Genomic DNA, 22,823 nt, shown 5'->3' with positions numbered 1-22,823 from the left:
GCAGGCTAGCTAGCTAGCTAGCAACGTAGCCAGAGATTAAAAGTAAAATACCAATAACAGCGTTACCTTTATGATCTTTTAATGATTTTAGTAGACACACGTAACAGTATAGATCCCCGTTATGAGGTCTGTTGATCAAAAGAACACCTAAACGCTATATCGAAATCGGGTTTTAGTGGACAGGCAGCGACCATACAAGTTGGGGCTTCAGAGCTGATCTGCGGCTAACTAGCTAGCAACGTAGCCAGAGTTTAAAAGTAAAGGTCTGTTGATCAAAAGAACACCTAACGCTATATCGTTATGTAATGTGACTTGTGACATTATCACATTTCAATAAATATAACGTTTTTGCACATTTGAATGCTGCTGGTCGTTTGTTTAATGCTGTATATATTGGACATTTAAAGCTGATACACAATTGTGTTGAGGTAATTCCGCAAAGCTCAGTTAAAAATATAACGTGTAACACCAATGGAAGGATGGGTAGCATTAGCTAACGTCATCCAGGCTATAAACGTAAGGCTATTATAAAGTTATGAAACGCTGATTCAGACGTTACAATAATATGACATAATATGAGCCAGTTAGCCTAGCTAGAGAGAGTAATTTCAGACCACCAGATATCACCATATTTCATTTCAATAAATATAAAGCATTCGTTGATTGAAGCAGACTCAGACTGCTGGTCGGTTAAGTTTCTCCGTCGTCCTGTCCTCTGGTCCAATCTTCGGTTCATAGTTTGTGTTCACTCTACATCAACAATCTTATACATGATAATATACAACACGGCTATCTTTGTTGACAATGTTTATTGACAAAAGCATTAAAACAAGCAAATATAACAATATTCTCCGGTCACTGGCAGATACTAGCTACAATTGTTCAAAGCAAATCTCTCATGTCAGCATTTGGCTTGTGTGTTATTGCAATTTCCTATGTTGAAACAACTGATCAGCAGTAACGTGTAGTTTAGCGTTAATCTCAGGAGAACAGAATATTATAGCTTTGATCTTCACAAATCATGATCCTCTGTTGTGTAGTTTAGCGTTAATCTCAGGAGAACAGAATATTATAGCTTTGATCTTCACAAATCATGATCCTCTGTTGTGTAGTTTAGCGTTAATCTCAGGAGAACAGAATATTATAGCTTTGATCTTCACAAATCATGATCCGCTGTTGTGTAGTTTAGCGTTAATCTCAGGAGAACAGAATATTATAGCTTTGATCTTCACAAATCATGATTCTCTGTTGTGTGTGTCCCATCTGGTACTGGACGGCGGCTACCCCTGGAAGAAACGAATTAGACACTGTTAATCACTGTATAACGTTAACATTTGCTTACCCAACACTACGTGCGATTGGTAAATACTGTAAATGCAGAGGTGGATAAACTATCCAGAGGAGTTGAACCCCCTTGTTTCCCCTTATCTAACGTTAGCTAGATATATAACGCTATAGCTGGTAGATCATATGAGTATGCTTTGAGTCTGCCTCATCTCAAAGAGGTAACCTTGGTAAACAGAACTGCGTTTGTTTTCCGTCTACGTCCGAATCTGTGCAGCATGCAATACTGTTTAACGTTGTATAACGTTAACTTATGCTACTCTAGTCTAACGTCCTCCTGTAATGACAAATGGACATGTAGCTAGCGTTAATGTCATGCTATGCAATTAGCGTTACGTTAGAAAATAAGATTACCTCGATTTTGTGGAAGATGCAAGCGGCAGGCTGGTGACGCCGTGCGAGGTCTGGAGGAAATAATACTCTGGTTTTTCTTCGGGCTACTGTATTCACTGTGAGAGCAATGGAGCAAGGCTAGCAATAGCAACTAACGTTAGCAACATTTGTTAGCCAAGCTAACGGCTAGCAGGGAAAATAACATGAACAAGATGGATGCCGTGGCGGAGGAAACCCTCCCCCGAGTCCCGTCCACGCTCACGCCCTTTCCTGTTTTCCCGGCTCCACGTTTGAACAGATTTCCCACAATGCAACAGGAAAATCCATTCATCCAATGAAACGAAATCAAACAATATCGGGAAATGAGCTTCATTTTGCAGTGTCAAAAACATATAGCTAAGGTGGTCCATATATTTACTGTCAATGATACAACTACATAATTAAAAAATCATTTTCTAGGGCTTTCTTACCATACTGATTTTCCATTATATCCTTCATACTTTTGCCACCGACAGCCCTCCACTTTAACAATGTTGCTGCCTGCTACAACCAACAGGCTTGTCAACGCTTTTCTGCGCTGGCCATATGCTAGGTTTCGACCTAGCCTTGTTTAACTAGGGATTGCGGACGTAAATTAGCAATAGTGCTACAACCCAGAATGTTTACATATGTATCCTTGATACTAATGTTCATTATTATGCATTGCCCCTATTCAAACCAATAAATGAAATAAAATGAAATCGAAGAAAATGCAACAGTATGAGTTTGTTGCTTTGTGTGTGTGTCTGTGTGTGTGTTGTAATGGCTACAATAATTTTGCTCTCACTGTTTGTGTGTGTGTGTGTGTGTGTGTGTGTGTGTGTGTGTGTGTGTGTGTGTGTGTGTGTGTCTGTGCGTTTGTGTGTGTGTGTGTGTGTGTGCGCGTGTGTGTGCGTGCGTGTGTGCGTGCAGGCTGGCAGGCTGTCTTCTCACAGAGGAAGGCTGTGCTTCTCTGGGCTCAGCTCTGAGCTCCAACCCCTCCCATCTGAGAGAGCTGGACCTGAGCTACAATCATCCAGGAGCCTCTGGAGTGAAGCTGCTCTCTGCTGGACTGGAGGATCTACACTGGAGACTGGCCTCTCTCAGGTATGGCGAGGCAACATCTGCTAGAAGGCTGAGAGTCACACACATTTTCTCTGTCACACTGAGAAGATTAGGAATACTGTTTCATATCTAACAGCAGCTATGACTGATGCTGTATGAAACTCATCCATATTGAAGGTTATAATGTCCATGTTTCCATCATCAAAGATAATCTGCTGATCTGACTTTGTTTATTCCTCCAGTGTGGACCATGATGGAGTGGAGTGGTTGAAACCAGGTCTGAGGAAATGTAAGTACCATAGTTTGTTTCATCAACACACTAAACTTGGCCTTTTTGAATATCAGATCGCCGTCGGTCGGGACCGTTGTGCGTACATATCAGCGTGCATGTGTGTGTGTGTGTGAGAGAGAGAGAGAGAGAATGAGAGCCTTCGTGGTATGTGTGCTACCAGGTGAGCTACCAGGATGCACATTGAAGGTAGGGATGGGGGATGAAGGGATGGGTTGAGGGTAGGGATGGGGTATAAGGGGATGAAGGGATGAGGGTTGAGGGTAAGGATGTGGGATGAAGGGATGAGGGTTGAGGGTAGGGATGTGGGATGAAGGGATGAGGGTTGAGGGTAGGGATGTGGGATGAAGGGATGAGGGTTGAGGGTAGGGATGTGGGATGAGGGTTGGGATGAGGGATGAAGGGTTGAGGGATGAGGTTTGAGGGATGAAGGGATGAGGGATGAAAGGATGAGGGATGAAGGGATGAGGGTTGAGGGTTGGGATGAGGGATGAAGGGTTGAGGGATGAAGGGATGAGGGTTGAGGGTTGGGATGAGGGATGAAGGGTTGAGGGATGAAGGGTTGAGGGATGAAGGGATGAGGGTTGAGGGTTGGGATGAGGGATGAAGGGTTGAGGGTTGAGGGATGAAGGGATGAGGGTTGGGATGAGGGATGAAGGGTTGAGGGATGAGGGTTGGGATGAAGGGAAGGGAGGGTGGGTTGAGAGAACTGAGATGATCTGAGACAAACAAGGCAGGACAGGTTCACCAGGTACATGTATATGTAACCTGCCAGGTAATTGAGGTGTGGTTAGAGGCATGGTTAGAGAAGTGGTTGAGGCGTGGCCCTGCTCCTGAACCTAAGTTAACATACATTAACTTCCATTTCACTAGCAAGGACCACACCACAACAATATATCATTTAGAAGTTTAATGAAGATTGAGATGTGTATGTGTTGAAGATTGAAATGTGTATGTGTTGAGGTGCAGGTAAGGGTGCATGGATATGTCGTCCATTGACATCTGTCTGGTCTGGGAGGAGGAACTGAAGACCGGGCAGAGAGAGACTCAGTGTTGGGGGTTCCGTCTCAGCATGAGCTGCCCGAGCGGATTGCTTCTCAGGCGTGTTTACGTCCGAGCTGATTTCAGACCCCCAAAAGAGTTGGATTTAGAAAGAGCTGAGTTGAGCGTGAGCTTGACAAATATCATTGACGTTGTTGCCGATATAGGAATGGTATGCTTGAGATGACCAGCGGCCATGAACCTGAATGGTTTGGTCTGAGATATTCAGTCTGGGACTGTAGAAGGAATTGCTCGAATGGAAGATATAGAAGTTGTTCAGAATATATACAGAGAACTTGGTGTAGCTTCTGGACGCAGAATTGAGTGGCCACTCTTCCTGTTTTGGGTCTTGAGGTGATGCTTGCAGCGTACATGAAGCGGAAATAATTTGTCAGTGCCTTGTGTTGCTAAGATAGGTGTAGAAGCAGAAGTAGAGGGAAGGAAATTCCATGCTGATCTGTTGAACTAGTGTTGAGCCGAGATCAACGCGATTCTGTGCACGAAATGCATGATGGCTGGAAGACTAGATCGATCGTTGTTTAGGATTTCTAGGACTGCTGAGTTATGAGAGTGGATGAGTATGGACTTCCTAGACCCAACATGCCCCCAAAGAATGGCAGATAAGTGATGATAATTGCGGCTGAAGGAAAGCCAGACTGGGTCGAAAGATTTGACCTCTGCGTCTGTCTGTGGCTGATAGAACTGTCTGCGGCAGCTGAAGAAGAAACTGCATGCTGTGTAGTAGCTGAGGGGAGTGCACTGTGGCTGATCTAGCGAGCTGCATATGAGTTGCACTAGTGCAGTTACTGAAGAAGCTAAATGCGTCTACCGTAGCCGATGGATTAAACTGTAGCCTAGCTCTAGCCATGACTGATGAGCTAACTGCTTCTGCCGCAGCCGATAGACCAAGTTGCACTCTAGTGCGGTGGCTGATGAAACTAACTGCGTCTGCCATCTGCAGTAGCTGATGAAGTGAATTGCACTCCGCAATGGCTGATGAAGCCTTCTTTGTCTACGGCAGCTGATGGAGTGATCAGCACTCTGCAGTAGCTGGTGAAATAAACTGGACTCTGTATAGTGACGGATGGATTTAACAGTGTCTGTTGCAGCTGATGGAGTGAACCTTACAGTGGCTGGAGAAGCTAACTGTGTGCTACAACTGATGCGAATTAATTATGCTCTATGCAGTGGTTGACAAAGCTAACTGTCTGCAGCATATGATGGAGTGAACTACACTCTGTGGCTGATGACGCCAACTGCTTCTACCGCAGCTGATGGAGTGATTTGCACTCCATGCAGTGGCTTATGGGAATAACTGTCTGCAGTAGCTGATGGAGTGAACCGTACTCTGTGCAATAGGTGAAGCTAACTGTCTGCAATAACTGAGTAAACTGCACAAGGAGGTTATTGAAGTGAACTGCGTATGCATCAGCTGTAACTGAACCCCTGTGCAATGGGGGATGAACCAACTACGTCTGTGGCGGCTGTTAAGAGTTTTGATTTATTTTTTATTTTTTTTAACAGAGGACAAATAGCCATTACAGAGTGAACTGCATTCTGTGCAGCGGCTGATAGATTGAACTGGCTGATGAAGCAAACTGCATGTGCAGCAGCTGATACAATGAACTGGCGGATGAAGCAAACTATGTCTGCATCGGTTGATGCAGAGAATTGGATTCTGTGCTATGGCTGATAAGCGAACTGCGTGTGCAGCAGGTGATAGAGTGAGTGAGCTGGCTGATGAAGTTAACTGCATCTGCAGCCGTGGATAAAGTGAACTGCGTTCTGTGAAGTGGCTGATAAAGTCAACTGCGTATGCAACAGCTGATAAGGTTGAACTTGCTGATGAGGCGAACTGCGTCCGCAGCGTTTGATAGAGTGAACTGCATTCTGTACAGTGACTGATGAAGCTGACTGCATCTGCAGCAGCTGATAGATTGGCTGACAAAGTGAACTGCGTCTGCAGCGGTTGATAGAGTGAACTGCATTTTGTGCAGTGGCTGATGAAGCTGACTGCATCTGCAGCAGCTGATAGATTGGCTGACAAAGTGAACTGCGTCTGCAGCGGTTGATAGAGTGAACTGCATTTTGTGCAGTGGCTGATGAAGCTAACTGCATCTGCAGTAGCTGATAGAGTAAACTGACTGATGAAGCGAACTGCATCTGTAGCAACTGAAATAGTGAACTGCGGTCTGTGCATTGGCTGATGAAGCGACTGCGACTGCAGCAGCTGATAGAGGGAACTGAGTGTGGAGGGATGGAGGGAGCTTGTGGTGTTAGTCAAGATTCAACACAGGTTGCAGAGCTAGGCTTCCTTTCGCCCCTGTCCTCACTCTGATGGAGGAATGAGGGGAGGAGGGGATGAAGGGATGAGGGGATGAGGGGATGAATGGATGAGGGGATGAATGGATGAAGGGATGAGGGGATGAGGGGATGAAGGGATGAGGTGATGGAGCGAGCAGCGCTCTGGGCATTGGCAGCCGGGTAAACTGCGTCTTTGCAGCGACGGGCTGGTTGAGCTGCCTCTGATCAGCAGCAAGTGGTTCTTTACCACGGCAGGCGGGATGAAGTGATGAAGCTCCCTGGGTGGGTGACACTGCTGTGGAGTGTTAAGTATTAGCACAAGACAACAAGACAACCACAATGTTTGTTGGTTGGGGAAGGGATGGGGTAGGGAGGAGGTGGGGATGAGGGTGAGGATAGACAAGTTTGAAAAGAAGGAAGAGGCTGAGACTGAATAGTCTGTGGCCCGATTTTAGTCTGTGGCCGGACTCCTTGGGTTAATAGCCAGGCTGCTGCCATATGGCCCTGGAAGAAAAGGAGGAACAGAAGCCATGTTGCTGTGAGCGGCTGAAGGGAGGGTAGAGGAAAAGGATGATGGATGTACATGTGCACAGGGAGTTTGTGAAGCCTGAGAGACAGGCTGAATATCATGTTTAGTTTGAAAGTAAAACATGATCATTGTTGAGTAAGAGAGAAGTACTTGCCTAAGTACTTGTGACTATCTGTCTATATGTTGAATTTATGCAGACAGAAACCAGAATTGTTGTTGTTGTTGTTGTTGAAGATCAATGCTGGTTGTTTACCATTGAACTGATGTATTTGTGTTATTTATTTGTATATTTAACATTGACAAACATGTTAAAATATATGTGTGTGTATATAGGACCTATAGATATATAAGCCAGAATTAGCCATGAAGGCTAGTTGTCCGTGGTTCACATTAAGAACAGGCATAGGACACTACACTGGTTCTAAGATAATGAAATATTTGTAAATGTTTGTACTTCATACCACAACGTGTGGTCTAAAGTAAATAATCTGAATCTGATTAAAGAGAGCTGAATTTAAGAAAAAAAATCGGGAAAAAAAAGAAAAACAAAAAAAACAAAAAAAAACAAAAACAAACAAACAGAGAGCTGAATTTAGCAGTGAGCTGTATCAAATGGATGAGTAGTAGACATACGACCTGTCCCTCACTAGGGGGAGCTGAAGATGCGGCTGGGGTGACGTGGCTGAGGCTCTGATGTCACGCCTGACGACACCGGCTGTGGTTGGCTCTGCCGACGGTACCCGAGCAGGAACCGGAAGCGCTGAAGTTTGGTTGTTGATATTTGTGTGGCTGAATAGAGCAGTTTTCGTCACCGTGTTGAAAGAGAATGTATTTCCCTCTGTGGAAATAGATGCAGGTGACGGTACAGTCTGATGTCGGGCTCCCGTTTGTGAACGTGGAGTTTCTTCACCCAAAGGAAGAACTGGAGCGCCCGTGCGGAAGGGATGCAGAATGCGTCGTTACACCGGCAATGTAGAATAAGTTGATACACTGCCTCCCTGGAATATGATCGCCTTCCACGTTTGTCGAGTCGATTTGACACGGGAATATTGACTGATGATGCCGTCGGGCTGGCCGTGCGGACTCTTGGTTTTGGTGTGGAGGCTGTGACGCTAACTGTTAGCGGCTAACGTTAGCATGTCTGATAAACATTACCGGAGAGGTTTGATCTGCGCGGTGAGTTTGTCTGGTTTTTGCATGGTGATTCCAGCGATTGTCGAAGTTTACTGATGTGTAAAAGCGTTGTGCAGCTATGTGCAGCTATGCTGCATTGTCTGTCTGTTGAGAGAACTGAGATGATCTGAGACAAACAGGTTCACCAGGTACAAGTAACCTGCCAGGTAATTGAGGTGTGGTTAGAGGCGTGGTTAGAGAAGTGGTTGAGGCGTGGCCCTGCTCCTGAACCTAAGTTAACATACATTAACTTCCATCTAATAATAGGCCGGATGAGGCTGCAATCAATCTTATCAGAAGAAGCTGGCTCAGATGAGAGACCTTGGGCTCTATCTTCCCAAAAGCGCTAATTTAGCCTTTGCGCTCGTTTAACGCAGTGCGCAATGCAAATTGGGGGCGGACACAAGCGCATGCCTGTGATAACTGTACTGGGCATTGGCCCATGCCAAAGCAAGCGTTTCAGCGCTAAAATGTGGGATAGATGGCATTACCCTATCGTCAGCAGCACTCAATTACTTTGCGCTAAGAGCTTTGAAAAGGACCTCTTACGCGCAAATACCTCTCTGCGCTGGGCGCGCTGCATGGGGATTACGGCTGTGCTCCCAGCGCAGAGAGATATTTGCGCAGTGGAAAGTGGAATTCCCATTTGGATATGTCATTAAGCACAGCCTTGCCATGCTAAGACATCAAATTATGCTGCTAAAATTGGGTATTAGCAGATAATTCAGTGAGGCAATCAACTATAACTCACTGAGAAACTTTTATCACATCGCAAAGAGGGAAATGAATTGAGAAAACTTGTTGGACAATGGACATAGGCTAGTTACCTTCATAACCCAAAGGGTCGTTGGCACCACAGACGATCTGTCAATAAGCTCCCTCTGTCCTCGCACGTGTGAGTACACTCTATTACGCATGGAGAGAATTACAGCATATTGCATGCCTCGCGCAAGCAACCATTGCGAGATGGGAATCTGATTTGTTTTGATTGACGTAATGCGCAGCATTGCCTGGCCACGCCTGTGAATAATTCTGGTAGTTAAGACTGCCCAAATCCCGTTTGCGCAGGCATTTTGGGGCGCAGGTGATTTTGACACGGGTCTAATTTGCATCTCCCTTCCACCCTTTTGAGGACCACAATGGAAATAAGCCTTCCGGCTTTATTGTGTTTTTATCCTCGGTAATTGATATATTGTCTGTTCTTTTCTTACTATATGTATTGTTGGGTTCTTGTTTTTATCACCAAATAAATTCATTCATTTATTCATTCATTCATTCAGTCTGCGACACGTGCCGTGAACAGGCCCGTATCTAGCTATGAGGTCACTGAGGTCCGGACCTCCCTAATAATTTCAGAGATTTTTTTTTTTTTTTTCCAAATGTAATTAAAAATATTTTGCAGTGCACTATGTTCCTTTCTTGTTTAAGAATGTTTCGGGAAATGAAAATGTAGCCTATTTAAATAGAATTATCAACAATAACAATCAAGGAAGTTACATGCTTGTAGGCTAGAGAAGAAGAAGAAGCGCGCATGCACGCACATGTTGTGTTGAACCAACCAACAACCAATACGAATTGTTTAATCTGGCAATAAAGAAATGTGAACTTGACATGCTATTTTAATAGCCTACTCAAAAATGCACCTCCCACTATACAGCAAAGAGAGGAGTCAATGTTTCTTGATATATGCCATTCAGATCAGAATAATTAGTCTAGTCATTAAGTTTGCTGATAATATTTCTATCATGTTAAGTCTGTGTCATGTTAACTGGTGTATTCAGAGCAAATAGGGAGATATAGAGCATTATCATCATGCTATATATCTCCCTCTTTGCTCTGAATGAGTGAGAAAAGGAGAAAATACTGAATAATTACATCACAACAGTAGCCTATCCTAATGTTAATTAAAAATGAGATATTCCTCTAAATATGGCTAAAAAAGGTAAACAAAAAAAAAATTAAATTAAATGATATAGGCTATTACTCTAAATATGGCTAAAAAAGGGGGGGGGGGAACCTCAAATTTTCCCCTTGCCATGTCTGGATTTCCCCAATTTCAAAACCCTGGATACGGGCCTGGCCGTGAACATTTCTGTATCAATCATTGCAAGAATGCTCCCGTGAGGTGGGGGTGCTTTCTTTTGCTGCATGGCGGGGGAGCAAAACTCGGCAGAACACCTGGCGGACGGCGCAAGGCGGAATGCTATCTTCCGTGCCTTAAGGCACGCACAAACACGTGCCAATCGCTATTAGGGGATAGCGCCTGTTGGAAGATAGAGCCCCATGCCTCCTTGCCATACGCGAGGTAGCCTATAACATCACTCTGCTGATGACAGCAATCATGCAAAAAAATTCCCCCAACAATAATCCACGCAGTCTCACCAGTCACCAAAACATTTTTTATGACAAAATTTGTATTATGACATTATAGACATAACATTCACGTGAACATGTGGCTGCTTCCATTCCCCTTCCCCATTCAGTATCTCCTGTACAGAGCAAAACATATAAAAGAGCATACATACAATCACATATACAGTGCAGATATGCACATGCATGCAAGCATGCTATACACTATGATAAACTTTACACCACTCAACGTAGGCTATATTGTTTTACTAATTCGATTGCATCTGTAAGAGCTTCAACCAGTCACCAAAACATGATGTGAAGAATGAAGATGTTGGTTTTAACCATAAAATGCTGGTCATGAGCTTATTACAACGGGAGCTCGTTTAATCCAAAAATACATGAGGCTTCCTGGATTTCGGTCGGATTGAGTTCGGATCATGGATCTAGATTTACTGTTTAAAATTTACTTTCTTCTTTTGTCACTCTTATGTGACATGTTTTTTGTTATTATATTATTATTCATTCATCAGCTGTGACGCAAATTCCCGTGAGTTGTTACATCGCAGAGACCTGCTGCTGCAGAGAGAAATTTGGCGCAATGACAGATATTGGTTGTTATTAGATGCTCCAGGAAAAAAAATAAAAAGAATCAGCACAGTGGATACTGCAGCGATATTTTGTGTTTAGGCCTTCGCAGGCCATTGTAGGGCATTGTGACATCATCACCATCTAGGCCATAAGGTGAACCAAGAAAAAGTGCCTAGAAAGTGATTTTTGTTCCAACTCCCTGGCACTACTTTTTCAATGCATTTTTTCAGAGAGCACCCTTATAGACTTTGTGTTAAAAGTTATCTGCAAAATATCTGGCAGTTTTTTGTCACGGCCCATAATTGTATATAGATGTGAATTAAAAAAAACGAAAATCTTATGCTGCTAATTTTGCTTGTAACTTCTTTACTATTCATGTGAGCTACATACAATATCTCTCAAACTGACACCTATACATGTACCTAAACATCTAAGACAAGTATTGTGCATTAGTATAGCCAAGTGTGAATTTAGACCATGAAATCTAGCAAATTTGTACAAAATATGCTAAAACTTCAGTGATTGACACCAAGTGAAATCAAATATACACATGGTAAATTTAGCAAAACACAGATGTATTATACATCAAAATGTTCAGTTGACACTGTGTAATCAGAGAAAGGAAATTAAAGAAGCACATTTTGGCCCAAGATGGCTGAAATTAATCAAAATGCTCCCTCGCCCCCTTAATTGTGAATAGTGCAAAAATGGTCAATTCTACAATAGATCCATTACAAGTCAGAATCAACCCAATAATGATGGTCTCGACCTAGTTTCAAGACGAAGACCAGACACGCTGCCTCACGCCACACGTAATCTAGAGACATAGCGACCTCAGCATCACATGTAATCCTAGCGTGACGACAAGTGCAGTAATCCCAGCGTGACGTTCGCGTGACGCACTTGCCTAGGTGACGCCGTTAATGTCGTCAGTGCAGTAATCCCAGCGTGACGTTCGCGTGACGCACTTGCCTAGGTGACGGCGTTAATGTCGTCAGTGCCGAGGCTATGACGCGGCAGTATTTATAGCCACCCCGGGCGCACCACAGTCCTTGTTCCCTGTCCTCTAGCCGCTGCACTAAGCTGATCTAATTCCTTCTCTGGAAGCCGCGTTTCACTTCTCAAGCTGCCCATTCCTCCAGATCCTGCTATCAAGCCATCCGCATTCACGAGACCTTCCTCCAGATTCCGCTATCAAGCCATTCGCATTCACGAGACCACTCACCGTTCCCTCCTGCATCATGTCGAGCTGCGAAGACGAAAACTTCGAGGCGCAGTACCAATTCGAGCTCGAGGCATCCAGCTCCGACGAGGACTTGCCCGTCGAACCATCCATGCCCGGGCACGGGCTGCAACAGGCAAGCGGACGGCAGCAGGCTTCGGCAGCACCAAACGCATCCCAGACGGAGGACCTCATCGCCAAGAGCAGGCAAGCGGGGCCGGCGCGCAGCAGAGGTAGGGCGCGCGGCCGAGGAAAGAAAGCAAACGGTGCCAAGTCACGAGGACAAGTAACAACTCGCAGTCGCGCAAGGGGCGAAGTGGAGAGCGCTCCGGGCACGGGCACGAGCACTCGGGGGCGCGGAGGGAAGCAAACGCGTGCCCCCGTGAGGAGCGCAGCGGCCCCGGCAATAACTCGCAGGCGCTCCGGGCCCGGAGCTTGCCGCAGCCATGCAATCCTCATTTTCAAGTCTCATCCATCCGCTGCCCTGTTCTTTCGGGCCATCAAGCCATTCAGTCTCCAAGCGTCAGCTGTTCGGATCCTGCTAATCAAGCCATCGTAAAGCGCAGGCCCTGCTCGATCATCGTTCTCAGCACGTCCACGCTCGAGGTAGGCGCAGTCCCACGACGTGGTCGGGGAATTCGGCTCCCACGATTAAACGCTATTCCAGCCGGGACGGCTGCAGCATCGTCAGAGCGCAGGGAACGCCCGCGGAGCGCGTCCCGGACAGCAGTCGAGCGCAACGGTAATGTAATCACCTATTAAATACATAACAGTGTCATATAATTTTAGCAACCAAATCTTAATTTTAAATCATTTCGGCGTGCTTCAAAAAACAATCTAACCATTCCCTGCGGTCCGCACGTCGGGCGCAAAGGAAACGAGCCGGGCATAAGTAGCAATGCATTCATCATATAGTGAATGAATGATCTCTTGACAATCTCCGTGAACTGGTCGTTATATCCTCGCCTACAGCTAAAGAAAGACGGCGGAGCTACATTAAATGTCTCTTAATCCAATAACGTGAAATTAAATAACCTGGTGCATTCGAGAGCAAAATGAAGAGGCTAAATCTATGGAGAACTACACACATCTCTAACGTGTTAAATAATTAGGCCTAAACAATTAATATTAAATGTATTCACACATCGTGCGCAAATTGCATTTATTGCGACAATTTACAATAGTTAATAGCCAGCCAGAATCATTGCAAATGGATGTTCAAAGCATCAGTTAGCAATAGCAGTCAGTTAATCAATGCCTAATGACAGCCAGATTCCGTTTTAAACTTTAAAAACGTTTCCCTTTCTCCGAGTCGATGCTCCAGTCATCCAGTCAAATCAACAGAAGCCGTGCTGCTCATTGAATATACTCATTAAATGGCAAACCAAGTGAGGTCACAGTAGCCCACGATTTGGATATTTAACCGTGCGGCGGGGCGATGCCCATCATCGGTATACGGCTCCACATATAGGCCTACTCTCATTCCACGGTAACAATGCTGCAAGTTAAAAATATCCGTTCAGCGACTATTGGTGTCCAGGCTTCTCCAGGCATCGCCGGGCCGTCATCTCCGTGCGTCACCGCATCCTTGCATCATTCATAATAATAATGCTTCTTGGTATCATGCCGCTTGCGGATCGTCAGTCATATCAATCAGGCTGAGAGACCTCCTGCGTCCCTCTATCTCCACATCAATCACGCGTCAATGCCATAGCTTCAGCACCGGGTTGCCTCGGAAAAGTCATTAATCGCATTCCGGCATTAATCCCATTCATCTAGCGCAGTGGTTCCCAACCTTTTTACACCAAGTACCACCTGAGAAAGTAGTTGGCTCTCCAAGTACCACCATATGACCGACGTTAAAATACAGTTTATTCAGCTATGCACAGTTCACGCAGGAGGCAAATTTATTCCAACCTGCAGCCTATGTGCAACCTGCAGCAGCTGCACTTGTGCTGGGTTGACTGCTGTCTTCACCTCCTTGTGCTTCATCGCTGCTGCTCTCCTCTACTACAGCTCTTTTATGATTCCCTCCCGTTTTGATCCACTTTAGCATCCCTCCTCGTCTTTGTTCACCACTTGTGTAACCATGCGGGGCGGGCAGGTAATTGTGCATGCGCAACAGGTATAGTGTCCGTCAGAAACAAATATTTGTTTCTAAATCTCAAGACAACAAAATAAACCTCAATTTCAATGATCACAAGTTTATTTTCATTCGTAGTATTATTTTGATTGATAAACATGTTTTACAATTGATTTTAAAGTTGGGTTTATTTCATAATTTAAACATTGGGATTCCAGGGATCAAGTACCACCAGCAGGGGGGGGCGCAAGTACCAACTACCTTGAGAAACACTGCCAATAATATTAATAATTATTATTATTATTTCACATGTTTGAAAACTACTACTAATGACCACCATGGATTTTGCACGAAAACTAAAAAAAAAAAAAAAAATCACAGAGCCTTCCAAGTACCACCAGCAGGGGGCGCAAGTGCCACCTACGGTACGCGTACCGTAGGTTGGGAACCACTGATCTAGCGAATCGAGCATCTAGCGTCCATAATGCTGTATGCCGGAAGGGGCGTTGGGGCGTTAGTTCATGCATGCCACAATGGCTAATATTTGAACGTGCTATCCTGCTGGCCAAGATTTCCAGTTCAAGAGTTCAAGTGCTAAATAGTCTAAGCATCATCGATTCATTCCATCGCGTAAGCAGGACTGGTCACAAGTGACACTTTAAAAGGCCTACACAGGATCATCCCCACAAATTATTGGCCCGTAATATCCAGCTCAGGGCAGACCTAGTCACATGGTGCATTCGCATTTAGCTCTGCCCACTCATTCAGTTCTGGTCCTTGCAACACAATACGGCTGAGGGGGCTAGAAATTAAATTCATTGTCTCTGACTAAGCTGAATGCTTAGTCTCGCTGTCGACGAAACTGGAAATCAAATCCATTGCCACTGTCTAGGCCGAAATCAAGTCACGTCTCTCATTAAGCTGAATGCAGAGTCATGGCCGGTGACGAAGCCGGAACCAAATCCATCGTCTTCAAACGGACGTTCCAAAACGCAACCACCTTAAGCAGCATGGCAAAGGCAAACCCGCGCAGCAGCACCCTTTCATCGCATTTCATTGGTGGTGGTCTCCCCGAAATTATAGCGCCAGCAGTAAGCCGCCGTAAGTCGCTCGTTGCGCAGGGGCGAGTCTAAAGTCATAGCGCAGCAGTAGCAATGCTCCGAAGTAAGTCGGTGGAACAGCGTGGTCTCCCCGAAATTATAGTGCCAGCCGTAAGCCGCCGCAAGTCCCTCGTTGTGCAGGGGCGAGTCTAAAGTCACAGTCCAGCAGTAGCAATGCTCCGGAGCAAGTCGGTGGAGCGCGGAACAAGTGTTCCCTTCCAGCGCTCTCCCCGAAGTTATAGCGCAAGGGGGTGCTAAAGTCATATATATAAACTTTATTCCAGACTTAGGTCCATATAAAATACGTACACAAACACAGACAGTACAATGAGAAAGAATTAAAATAAAATAAAACCACACAACAATTAGATTTAAAACACATACAAGCAGCTATTGCCGTGCTTCCAGAAGTGCAACATAAATTTTGCGTCACTTCGCGCAGGCACCCGCGAGGGCCATAATAACTCCATTCTCTGACTGGCTAAGTCGACGCATAAAACTGTAAATAAACTGTCTCAGAACAGCGCGGAAAGCGAGCACATTACTGCTCACAAACACATGGCTAGCACCGTCCATCTCGGATGCCTGGGTAAAATCCTAAATGCACCATTATATTATATACTATCCTGAGCAAAATCCTAAATGCATCATTATATTATATACTATATTATAGCGCCGGGGGGTGCTAAAGCTATAGCGCCAGCAGTAGTTATGCTCCGAAGTAAGTCAGGTGCAACAGTATAAGGCTGCGCAGTAAGCCGGTCGAACATGCGTTCCTCTTCCAGCGTCACGCAGCAGTAGTAATGCTCAGAATCAAGCCAGGTGCAGCAGTGGTAATGCTCCGCAGTAAGCCGGTCGAACAAGCGTTCCCCTTCCAGTGCCGCGTGCGCGTAAGTCACTGGAGCCGGTCTAGGTTGTAGTGAGTCCAAAATGTTAATACAGCGCGCCGCAGTAAACCGGCTCCACCCAGCGCCCGCTGTATCGCTGAGGCCAAGCCTGTCAGCGGTTTTCGTAAGTCGCTGTAGAGACTGAGCGCGCCGACGTAAGCTGCTTGGCGAACAAGTGCTCGTTCTATCCAGCGGCCACCGTATCGCCGAGGCCAAGCCGGTCGGTGGTTTTCGTAAGTCGCTAAAATATGGGCCGCTGGTCCTCGTCAGCCTACGCTGCCTACATCCGACCAGAGCAGGCCGCCATATTGTCTGCCCAAAGATCTCTCCTCCCCTAGGCGTCATATGGTAAGCATGGCATCCATTCCTGCATTCCTCGCAATAGCTTGTTACTTCGCATTTCGTTGGTGGTGGACTCCCCGAATCGGTGTCGATCTAACTGATTAAGCGTTCTAGGTGTCGAGCAGCCTGCGAGTGTTCGGCGTTGAACAGCCCGCAACAAATCACTAATTCCGACCACGGTAGACTACTCAAAGTGTTCTAGGTGTCGAGCAGCCTGCAAGTGTTCTAGGTGTCGAGCAGCCTGTAGTCACACCACTAATTCAGACCCCAGCAGACTACTCAAAGTGTTCTACGTGTCGAGCAGCCTGTGAATGTTCTAGGTGCCGAGCAGCCTGCAAGTGTTCCGGGTGTCGAGCAGCCCGTAGTCTCCCCACTAATTCAGACCCCAGTGGACTACTCGAAGTGTTCTAGGTGTCGAGCAGCCTGCAAGTGTTCCAGGTGTCGAGCAGCCTGTAGTCAGGGGGGGGGCTCAATTCAAATCTCAAAACCGAGGGGGCTCGATTCAAATCTCAACGCTGAGGCAGCATCACTAATTCAGACCTCAGTAGACGACTCGAAGTGTTCTAGGTGTCGAGCAGCCTGCAAGTGTTCTAGGTGTCGAGCAGCCTGTAGTCACATAACTAATTCAGCAAGACCTCAGTAGACGACTCGAAGTGTTCTAGGTGTCGAGCAGCCTGCAAGTGTTCTAGGTGTCGAGCAGCCTGTAGTCACATAACTAATTCAGCAAGACCTCAGTAGACGACTCGAAGTGTTCTAGGTGTCGAGCAGCCTGCAAGTGTTCTAGGTGTCGAGCAGCCTGTAGTCACATAACTAATTCAGCAAGACCTCAGTAGACGACTCGAAGTGTTCTAGGTGTCGAGCAGCCTGCAAGTGTTCTAGGTGTCGAGCAGCCTGTAGTCACATAACTAATTCAGCAAGACCTCAGTAGACGACTCGAAGTGTTCTAGGTGTCGAGCAGCCTGCAAGTGTTCTAGGTGTCGAGCAGCCTGTAGTCACATCACTAATTCAGCATCACTAATTCAGACCTCAGTAGACGACTCGAAGTGTTCTAGGTGTCGAGCAGCCTGCAAGTGTTCTAGGTGTCGAGCAGCCTGTAGTCACATAACTAATTCAGCATCACTAATTCAGACCTCAGTAGACTACTCGAAGTGTTCTAGGTGTCGAGCAGCCTGTCAATGTTCTAGGTGTCGAGCAGCCTGCAAGTGTTCTAGGTGTCGAGCAGCCTGTAGTCTCCCCACTAATTCAGACCCCAGTAATCTACTCGAAGTGTTCTAGGTGTCGAGCAGCCTGCAAGTGTTCTGGGTGCCGGGCGGCGACCTCGCCCGGTCGATGGTTTCCGTAAGTCGCCGTGCTGCCGAGCCAACCGGTCGGCGACAAGCGTCGCCTTCCGCCCAGCGCCCGCTGTATCGCGAGGCGAGCAGACCGGTTGGCCTTTCAGGTTTCTCTCTTTTGGGGGGTTCCCTATTCTAGCAGATGCCCTCGCCGAACTATGCCAACGCCGAATCATGCCGGACTGGTCGATCATCCCGCGCCCGCGCATCGCGGCGGCCTCGCCCGGTCAATGGTTCCGTAAGTTGCCGAGCCAACCGGTCGGCGACAAGCGTCGCCTTCCGCCCAGCGCCCGCTGTATCGCGAGGCGAGCAGACCGGTTGGCCTTTCAGGTTTCTCTCTTTTGGGGGGTTCTCCGAGCAGATGCCCTCCCGCCTCAAGAAGAGAGGCATCTTGCCACGGAGTCACTACGCCAAAGAATCAGTTGCCATGCTGCCACGCCATCAGAATTAATGCCATACCGCTTCAGGCCATGAATCCTATCGCCATGCCATACTTTAATAAAGCTTGCTGATTAACCTTACCCTCTGGTCTCTCATGATTGAAATGGTGGTCTCGACCTAGTTTCAAGACGAAGACCAGACACGCTGCCTCACGCCACACGTAATCTAGAGACATAGCGACCTCAGCATCACATGTAATCCTAGCGTGACGACAAGTGCAGTAATCCCAGCGTGACGTTCGCGTGACGCACTTGCCTAGGTGACGCCGTTAATGTCGTCAGTGCAGTAATCCCAGCGTGACGTTCGCGTGACGCACTTGCCTAGGTGACGGCGTTAATGTCGTCAGTGCCGAGGCTATGACGCGGCAGTATTTATAGCCACGCCGGGCGCACCACAGTCCTTGTTCCCTGTCCTCTAGCCGCTGCACTAAGCTGATCTAATTCCTTCTCTGGAAGCCGCGTTTCACCCCACCCACCTCCCCAGTCCACCACCAATGTATTGACTCCCGAAGAATCCCCTACTGGGGGGGGGGGTTCTCCGAGCAGATGCCCTCCCGCCTCAAGAAGAGAGGCATCTTGCCACAGAGTCACTACGCCAAAGAATCAGTTGCCATGCTGCCACGCCATCAGAATTAATGCCATACCGCTTCAGGCCATGAATCCTATCGCCATGCCATACTTTAATAAAGCTTGCTGATTAACCTTACCCTCTGGTCTCTCATGATTGAAATATGGTATGAAATTATGTGTTAATGTCCCTGAATGTCTCAGCCTTGCATTCATTACAACAGTGGTTCTCAACGTGGGGTCCGGGAACCACCAGTGGTCTTTGAGGGGGTTACAGGAGGTCCCCAGCAAATTCATGAATTATCAAACTTCATCATTGTTAAATTTACACCATCTAAGACAAGTATTGTGCATTAGTATAGCCAATTGTGAATTTAAAACTTCAGTGATTGACACCAAGCAAAATGAAACATACACATGGTAAATTTGGAAAAACACAGCTGTATTACACATCAAATTCACATCACATCACATCACATTGCCAGGTCGCCATTGTAAATAAGAATTTGTTCTTAATGACTTACCTGGTTAAATAAATAAAATAAATAAAATGTTCAGTTGACACTGTAATCAGAGGAAGGAAATTAAATGGCAAATCCATGAATTATCAAATGTCACCATCGTTTCATTTACAAGAACACTTCAGAGAATGTAAAGATTACTACAAGATTTTGATCATATTTGCACTGTCATGTACAGTATCAACCTACGACACAGATAGCCATGTAATTCTGGACAAAATCATATCTAGCAATAAAAATATTCACATTTGAATCAGATAAACAAAAACCATATCAACTGGGGGTCTGTCGGTTAGGGTTAGGGTTAGCCCTAACCTCAGTTGACTCTGTATGAGGTAGCCTGTCTATCAACTTATCTGCGGACATTGTCTCAACAAAAACCATCTCGCACATGTTGCGATTGCGGGGGGAGTGAAACACCAGCTGGGGAAAATCATGGGCCAGCCTCCTCTTCAATGTATCTTGTCTGCAACATACAATATAGTGAAAGATGATCACAAGGGTATGAATCAATATATATTCACATTGAAAACCAATTTTACACACATGTACATATATACAGGTTATAAAATATGATTGCTTAAAAATTCCATGACAGGTGACTTCTAAATGGGCTTGGTAGAGACCCACTTTAGGGTCTGAACTAACCCTGTGCAATTTCAAAGTAACTGGCCAAGCTGACCAATGGCAGAGTTGACGCCATATTGATACCAAAAGATTGAATTTGTAAAATCATCACCTTTGAAATATTTGGTTAACTTTATCTATTGTCTATTGTATTGGGGGTTTATACTGTTCTATTCACAAAGTATAAAGTGCTCCTCTATATACTTATATCTATATATAAAAGGGGCTGTCTGTTCTGTTTATATTTTTGTCCTGCTGATGATGTCATCTTATGCCATCACTGATGGTGTCATAGGCACTGATGATGTTATAGACATTGTGATGTCATCAGATGTCATCAGTGAGTGGTGTCATCAGTGATGCAAAGTTGAGCAATTGTGTGCTGCGCATGCCAGTAAAGCAGGCGAAGCCACGCAGCTGACTGCTTATGTGAGCTGCAGGGCAGGCGAGGCAGTCAATTTGATCATAACAAATAAATATATAAATTTATCCGAGACAAGCGAGGGCATCACAGGGCGATGTCAGTCATTTATTCACTCAGTCAGTCAAGGATGAACACAACGAACACCATGGGACACTACAGAATCTGTGCTTATTTTTCACTTGCAAAATATCCCGAAATGCTAAATCAATATATTTTTTATATTATATTGAAAATGTTTTGAGAAAGAAATACAAATGAAAATTTGTACTGTATAAATATTTTTTCTAGAGCTGCCAAAGAGCCAATATTTAAAATTACCTGTAGTTTGAAGCATCAAGATTTTGATGTTTCTTCACAAGATATAGAAACATCTTTCGTAGCTGGTTCATTCTCAGCACCTCTTGGTTTACGATGATCCTTTCGCGGATGATCCTCTCACAGAAGATCTTGTAGCTGGCATCGAAGGACTCATTTCTGAAAGAAAACGTTAAAATGGAAAATATATATTATTGTGTAGATTGTGTGTGTCTACAGACAGACAATATACAGACTATGTCTCAGGGATGTCAAACACCTCCACATTTTAAGAACACATTTTCAAGGGCACCGGAAATAGTTTTGTGATTTACAGATCATGAATACTTGTATGCTACACATTTGATTGAAGGATTCTCAGTGCAATGATGAGCTACACATCACACAGTCAGCCTATGGGCCAGATTGGACATTCTGGCAGGCTGGTTCTGGGCCCCAGGCCGTAGGTTTTATACCCCTGATATAGATGGTCAATGCTTCACTTCTTAAATCTGCAATAATGTGAGGCAATCACTAATTGATAATAATGGAATATAATACTCACTTTTCTTCTGAGGTGTCAGGAGTAGTCCTCATCAAGAATCTGGTGTACTGTCGGTAACAATTATTGTGGTACCGCACCTCCAAGGACACACTTTGTCTCGAATATGAAGGAGAATACTCATGTTACTGTACTTATTGACAAGATACACAGCCTACGCTGGCTCTGATTGGCTTGTCCTGATATTCTTGCCCTAATCCTAGGAGTCTTTACTGTTTATTTGTCTGATAAAACACAACCCAGAAGAACTCAGATTTGACAACTACAATAACATTACATGTGTTGTGTCAACTATTACATACTCAATTGAGAGGCATGTTTTTGCTGCCATTGTGCTTTTATATAGAATATTTTTATATATTTTATTTCATATATAGCCTGTCACACAGTTAACTCATTGAGTGCCAGCCACTTTTGGAGAACGGACGCTCCCAGTGCCAGAGTTTCAGAGCGTTTTCAGTGATTTCTCGAGGCCCACAGAATATTGTGTGATATTACACAATTACGGTAAACACCGAACACGCACAAAGAACGATGAGACTCTATTGTATCATCAGCAAAAAAAAGTTTATTGATATCATTTTCCGTTATCAGCCGGATAAGATAGGTTGATTTCACCAAAAACAGACGTTTCAGACTAGAAGCTGAGATAATGAGCCTTTTGTGAAATGAAGCATTTCAAGCAAATCACTGACTCTGAAGCTAATATTTTCTGACCTGAAACATCTGAACAGTAATTTCCTACAATAAAACAGCACCCCCACCCCCCTCAACTGCAAACTCACAACTCACCGCTTCTTCTTCTTCTCTGATCTGAAGCAACCCGGAACAACGACTTCCGCTCGCTCGAGGTGCTCCAGATAAATGCTTTTCGGTTTTTGAGAGACAGAAAAGTGGATTTTATGCAACACTTTGGATGCAACAACTAGGTGTCATTAAAAGAAGAGGATGTTTTACATCGGATAGCGTCTTCACTTCATGTGAAGACTCAGGTAGGAGCCGGCATTTAGACCTAGACGTGAAAATGTCACAGTGTAAAATGGGAAAATGCGTGACGTTCGCCGGGCGCTAATGCGCTCGTATGAGCCAGAAGCGCCCGGCTAGCGGGGTAAAGTGGAACCCAGCATCTTCAGGAACATTCTCAAAGTCGATTTCTATGCAATGTTTATACGACTCTGCTATTTCTTGCTGTCCCCTTGCAAGGCAAGCCACCGCTTGGCGATGTTTCTAAATGTATCCCACCGTGTACTGGTAAAATCTTTTACTCCCTCTTTCCTTACTGACACACGAGATGCATATAGCATCGTTTCTTGAATTTTTTACGTAGTTTTGAATGAGCTATAGCTCGACATTCCTCTTCTTCCCAGTTCAATGTAGAGGACGAGGG

At 45.4% G+C, this 22,823-nt stretch overlaps 1 protein-coding gene across 1 annotated transcript in view; it reads left to right on the top strand.

Moving 5' to 3' along the window:
- LOC310784068 (NLR family CARD domain-containing protein 3-like) overlaps positions 1–22,823 on the top strand; it is a 90,458-nt gene that overhangs the window by 3,871 nt on the left and 63,764 nt on the right. The window contains exons 3-4 of the mRNA XM_083645044.1: positions 2,629–2,802; positions 3,003–3,049. Of these exons, the coding sequence (XP_083501170.1) occupies positions 2,629–2,802; positions 3,003–3,049 (221 nt within the window). The remainder of the gene's footprint in view (positions 1–2,628; positions 2,803–3,002; positions 3,050–22,823) is intronic.

Source organism: Poromitra crassiceps (assembly GCF_964638095.1).
Source record: "Poromitra crassiceps genome assembly, chromosome: 10".
NCBI lineage: Eukaryota > Metazoa > Chordata > Actinopteri > Beryciformes > Melamphaidae > Poromitra > Poromitra crassiceps.
This window is presented reverse-complemented; position numbering and strand designations above follow the sequence as displayed.